The following is a 6270-nucleotide window of genomic DNA, read 5'->3' as shown; positions in this document are numbered from 1 at the left end:
GGTTAAAACCGTTGGGATGAATTGACTCGGAGACCCCGAGAAGTAAATTAATAACACCGTCGTGCCGCGATGTTAAATCAGACTCTTCATGGGAGGCAACCCATGTTTTACAGTTTTTTTTTAGAATAGTTTAACGTTTGTTCGTTTTGTAGAAAGCACGCAATTTTGTCTTGAACAACGACGGTCGAAGTACGGGCTGCGAAGAACGTCCCGTACTTTGTTGTACGAGGCGTACTTCTTGCCTGTACTTGAAGAGGAAAGTTTGCAAACTCACTGGAAAATCTTGGAAAGTACGTGAGTAATGAACGGGTCGTACTTCATTGTACGTCCCGTACCTTATCCGCGTACTATCAGGTAAGTATAAATCATCTCACTGGCTGAAGGAAAGGAGGTATGTGCTAGGAATACGTCCCGTACTTCATTGTGCGGGACGTATCTTTTCCTTGAACAACAAATCTGATACATAAAAAAAAATCAAAAAGTTGACGAAGGTTTTGAAACCTTCGTCTTCCGCCTCGTCTTTCCCCCATAACTCTTACTCTTCCTCATCTCCTCCACCCCCAGGTCTTCCATCATCTCCCCTCCACTTTCCCCATTAAAACCCACGACTTCCACCTTCCCACTCACCCTTATCAACTCCCCAAACTCATTATATACGCCCCCTATAAATCATAGTCTTAACAGTCCCTCTAAAACACAAAATTTTCATCTTTTGGCCCAAGAAGTAAGTAAAGGAAAGAAACTTGTGTCATTAACTCGTATTGCTACAATAGTCTCATCATAATCTATTCACAGGTATGGCACATTTAGTTCTTTCTTTGCTTAATTGCGGTATTAGTTGTAGGGTGATGTGTTAATGATGTTCATGCTTGTTTGGGATCGTGCTGGGCGTAATACGGGGCGGGGATTGGTATGTTGTCATGATTAAGAACTCGTGGGAGTACAAATTCGTACTTCTTGGAGTTGGAGGGCATTCCGATGAATGGTTTCGGTTTGAAACCTAAAGTTGCTATCTTGCCAACTGTTCGATAAATTGTCTACAAAGAAATAATTGTAAAACGGGTGAAGTCTGAGTAACCCACGCCCCAAAACCCTATAAATGAAGCATGAAAGAAGTAAATTATGTGTTGGTGATGTTGTGTAAATCATAGAAAATATTTTCCAAAAAGGTCTGTTACCAGTTCTTGAGAATATGTGATAAATGTACGTCCCGTACTTTAGTGTACGACCCGTACATTGATCACGTATTTCAGTAGACTTTTACAGAAACTCTTATGGGGTGTGTTGCTAAGTACGTGCACAAAGTACGTCGCGTACTTTAATGTACGTCGCGTACCTTGTGCCCGTATTTCAAAGTATGCCCCATACTTTGAATATACGGCTTACATAGCTGAAACATGGCATTTTGCAAGCAAAGAGCTTGCCATTACGTTCATGGTTTCTGTGATACAATCCTACTTGGCACACCTCATTTCAAGACTTACATCCGAGGCTAAGATATGGAACTTCAAGCTCTACAAGCGGTATGGATGATAAGGATGGCGTTGAAGGCCTTTGAGGCCCATACAAGCCCCACAATGAGGCCTATGATGTGTGGGAGGTGGCTTGGGCGAGGCTTGAAGAAGAAGCTACTAGAAAAGGGACCAAATGCGCAGAAGTGGCCAAACGTGCAAATAGGGACATTTACGCAAATTGGCTACATGTGCAAACTTGGACAAGGTCGGGAGTTGGCTATTTGTGCAAAGAAGGTTATGCTTGCAAGAAGGCCATGAATGCAAGGTTGATTGAAGAGGCCATCTTACGCAAATGAGGGTGGAGCATGTTTTGGCCTATCAAGCCAATTTTGAATTGAAGACTACACTAAGAAGACTAGCCAAACAAGGCCCTTATTCATTAAGGGTAGCATTGTAATTGCCTATTAGTCTTCTTTACTTAGCTTGTATATATAGCTTGTCTTTTATTTCATTACTTAGATTTTAGATTGGATGAATTATGTATTGAATACTCTAAGGAGTAATAATTTGTTTAGGGTTAGCTTAGTTAATGGTGGATTCCATTGTTGGTCTTGAACCATTTTTTCCTTTGATTTCATGAAGGGTTGTTCATTTGTGGATTTCAATTGAATTTCCTTGCCTTGATTTCAAATAGCATAGGTTCTTTTGAATTGAATCAAATTGAGAGGATCTAGGTTTCATATACTTAGGTTTGCTCATAGGTTCATTATTCACTGGGTCTTGCTTTTATCCTCTATTTCTCATCCCCTTTTCTTCAATTCTCATCCCCAATTTCTTGTTTATCTTTAATTCCGCGTTTTTGTGATTGATTTGGTGTTTTTCCCAAATCGATTCGTATCATTTGGTATCGAGCATAGGCTAAGAGATTTGTTCCTACAATTTCTAATCCTAGGTTCAAAATCAAAATCACAAAAAAAAAAAAAAAAAAAAAAAAATTCCCAAAAAAAAAAAAAAAAAATCCGAAAATTTTTTGTAGTTTTTTTAGTGGATTTGAGGTCAAATTTGAGTTCCTTGATATTAAAAACCCCTAGGTTTCAAATTTAGAGTATTTGAAAGGTGTTTTGAAGATTCTACCATTATTGAAGCTTGAGGTTTGAAACTTGAAAGTGGGTCTTGGTGATTGAAGGAGAAATTGGCTTCAATTGGTGTTTGGGCTTTGTTCTCTTAGTTGAGGGAAGCTTAGATCCATTTTGGTGCAAAAACAAGTTGATTTGAAGATAATTTGAAAATTGGGTGTTCTTTATGTTCTTGAGCATCTTCATATCTTCATAGGTGTTCTTGCAAAGTTTAGAAACTAACAAAGTGGGTTTAGTGATTCGGAGTTTATTTGGAGCTAATTTTTTGTTGGGGTTTGTTCTCTAGTTAAGGGGGAGTTAAATTTGAAATTTTGAGAGAAAAATAAGTTGATTTGGGCATAGATTGAGTTTTGGGTGTTCTTGGTGTTCATAAAGATCTTCATATCTTCATAGTGAGGAAGAAGACCAAAAGGAGTGTTTGATCCAAATGGTCAACTCAAAAGGGTGAAAAAGGTGTTTGTGTGGGCCCAAAAATCAAGTCCCAAAAAAAAAAAAAAAATCGAAATATTTAATCCAATATTCTGATTTTTCAAAAAAAAAAAAAAAAAAAAAATTGGCCACGTCATCGATGACGTCATCATCTGACGCGCCTCTGACGCGCGCGTGGGGTCCAAATTCAGAGAGTGGGAGTTTTGACACTTAGAAAAAAAATTTCTAAGTGTTGGCAGATTTTGGTCCAACTTTGAGAGGGCATATCTTTGTGTGTATAAGGAGTTACGGGACCCATAATATATCAAAATTCAAGTTCGAGAGTCTACTTTCCGAATCAACAAGCCGTTCATCAACCAGAGGTCTGTAGAAAAAGTTATAGGCGTTATAAAAATATGCTGCACTTAAGCTGTTCCGAATTTCTAAGTGTTGGTCAAAACTTTCAAAAATTTGTCTAAGTGTTTGGCTAAGGTTTGTTCACTTCTTCTTCTCATTTCTTTGATTCTCCTAGCTAATTAACAACTAGTAATTGATCCTTACTTGGTTGTTAACTAGTTCTTGAGTCCGATTATTTCGTGCCAATTCTTTTCAAGCTTTTCTCATTTTAATATCGTTGAATCTTCTTGGCTCAAGTCCTTTTGTTTTATCGAGTCGTCCGTCTTTCGATTAACAAGAATCTATTCCTCCACAAAGGTTAGCAATCTTGTGAATTGATTTGGATTAAAAGGGTTCTTGACCAACCTTGGAAGAAGCTTAGGTTGAGAGGTAAGTTTGAGTGCAAATACGAGTGACGTGAGGAGCTTTTGCTACTAATCTTGTTTGCTCGTTTTGTAGGCACACGAAGAGGAGACATAAGGAGAAGGAGACATAAGGATGTCATCCATAGCTTCCGAGTCTTGTGAAGATGATTTTGAAGGTTATGCCTCTAGCAATGAAGGATATGACTATGAGGGTGACGGAGGCTATGAGGGAGATGACATGGGATATGAGCATCACTATTCTTACAATGAATATGATGGTGATGGTGCTCATAGACCGAATGAAGAATATGGTCAATATGATCATAACTTGTACGAGGGTGAAGAATACTACTCCGAGAACAATCGTGAAGCAACACCTCATGAGGCTTATGAAGAAGAAGGAGTAAATGGGTATGATGAAGAGTCCTATGGTGGAGGAGAGCATGAAGAGTCTCATCCTACACACCATGGACATGGGGGTGAATTGAGGTATACTCCTTTCTCACACTTTCGATATGAACCAATTGGTGGGAACTTGCAAGAATGGGAAGAATGTGGTGATGGATGAGCCTATTGACTATGCACTTTGTGGTGAGTATGCTTGTGAAGATAATGGGCTTGCATATAATTCTTATGAGGGGTCTTCTAATAGATATTCACGTGCATCGCCTTGTGATACTTCCTATTCCAAGCAAAATGGTATAAGTGTGTGGATTGGTTCGAGTAGGAGTAGTCCAAGGAGGAGAAGAGATTATACATTCCTAATCCAAGAAACACAATGAAATATGATTCTTACCCTAAGCCGGAGGTGCCATGTTCTCAATATGGTTATGGTGTGGAGGGTAGGAGGAGAGAAGTGTTGACGGGAGGTGACCAACTCGTTGGTTATGGAAGTTCTTGTGGCGACTACTCAAGTCCGACATCTTATCCTAGTCCCAAGGTTATAACGACTAATCAAGAAAGTCGGATTCAAGAGATGGGAGATATGCCATCCATAGCAAGCTCATTGGCTATGATCATGAATCAAATATCGAGCTTGACATCGAAAATGAAAGGTATAGGTGGAGAGATGAAAAGTGTGGATGGGAAGTTGAAGGGTATGGATGAACGGATGGAACGCATATGCAAGGTGCAACGAATGAAGATAGAGAAGTCTAAGCCTTGTAAAGCGAAAAGAGAGGAGTGAAGCGGAGGGTTCCCTTAACCCTTCCAAAGATGTACTTGACACTTTCCTAACTCTTGTAAATTGTGAGAGAAAAGATTGAGAGGATTAAGGGAGTGAAAAGTGACAACTCTAGAGAGAGGAAAAAGGAGAGGATGTGAGGAGTGATGTGAGGGAGTTGTCACAACCTTTATCTAACCCTTGTGACTTTTCTTTCTTCTCTAGTGGTCTTAATAATAGTGCAGGTATTCTCGGAAGCAAACCTAATGATGACCCTCAACCTTTGAAGGTTCTTGAGGTGGTTGAGAGCTTCTCGAAGGAGCAAACGAGCTCCAAAGTTGAAAACCAAGGCAAAGGAGGTGAATGTGAACTTCAAGGTAAAATAGCTAAGCTTAACACCACAAATGATGTGATTGATCATGTTGTTGAAGTGAGTGTAATTGATGGCTTGTCCTTAATTGAGCTTAATGAGTCTTTGCCTTGTGATGTGCCTAGTGCTATAATGACAATTGACAATGTAGTTGAAATGGATGGTCCAACACTAGTTGATCCTATTGATGACTATCTTGACTCTTCTCTTGAGTTCAAGTTGTGTCCACCTAGTGTTGATCCTCTTGGTTTGCATGTTAGTACATTGTCATATGAGATGTTAGGACACCCACTAGTTGATCCTAGCGATGACCGAATTGATTCTTCTAACGCAAGATCAATTTGCGTCCAACTAGTAGTGTGGTTGCTTGTGTTGATCAATTTGTTTGCTATGAAAATCCACTATTTGAGGAACCTTGTGATGTGCTTAATGACCCTCAATTTAGTGATGATATTGGTACAATTGATCATTTGCCTAGTCGTGTGCATGAAAGTATTGTGGAAAGTGACCGTTGTCTTTATGAGAGTGGAATTGCATGCTTTGATATTTCAATGATAATTGATCCCTCTCTCTTTATAGATAATGCGTTATTTGATATTGACATGACTATTGGGAATGATGAACCTAGTGGGATGTTTGGTAATGTTGAGCATTTGGTCTCTTTTGGAGGCTATAATGTGATATGTAACCCACTATGGAGTGATGACACTCTTTCCCATGATGGAGATCCTCCTTTGAAGGATTGTGATCCATTTGTGGGGAAGGAAAGTGTTACAAAGGAAGGTGATTCTTGTCTAGAAATTGCACATTCTTCCTTTCATGTTCAACTTCATAATAGCCTATTGAATGATCTTATTCTTGAACCTAATAGTGAATCTACATTGGAGAATGACATGGATGAAGAAGTTATCTTAAGTGATACCTTTCTTTATTACTTATTTGCATATGATGATGCTCTTATTTGCGTTGGGGGTGCATT

General features: G+C 39.1%; 1 protein-coding gene across 1 annotated transcript; it reads left to right on the top strand.

Moving 5' to 3' along the window:
• Positions 1-3892: 3892 nt before the first annotated feature.
• LOC132042713 (uncharacterized) lies at positions 3893-4327 on the top strand. The gene has a single exon (XM_059433245.1). It carries the CDS (start codon positions 3893-3895, stop codon positions 4325-4327), a length of 435 nt encoding a protein of 144 aa, XP_059289228.1.
• The last annotated feature ends 1943 nt before the right edge of the window (positions 4328-6270 follow it).

Source organism: Lycium ferocissimum, unplaced genomic scaffold (genome assembly GCF_029784015.1).
Source record: "Lycium ferocissimum isolate CSIRO_LF1 unplaced genomic scaffold, AGI_CSIRO_Lferr_CH_V1 ctg17299, whole genome shotgun sequence".
NCBI lineage: Eukaryota > Viridiplantae > Streptophyta > Magnoliopsida > Solanales > Solanaceae > Lycium > Lycium ferocissimum.
Note: the sequence above shows the minus strand (reverse complement) of the source record. Positions and strands in the feature narration are given on the sequence as shown.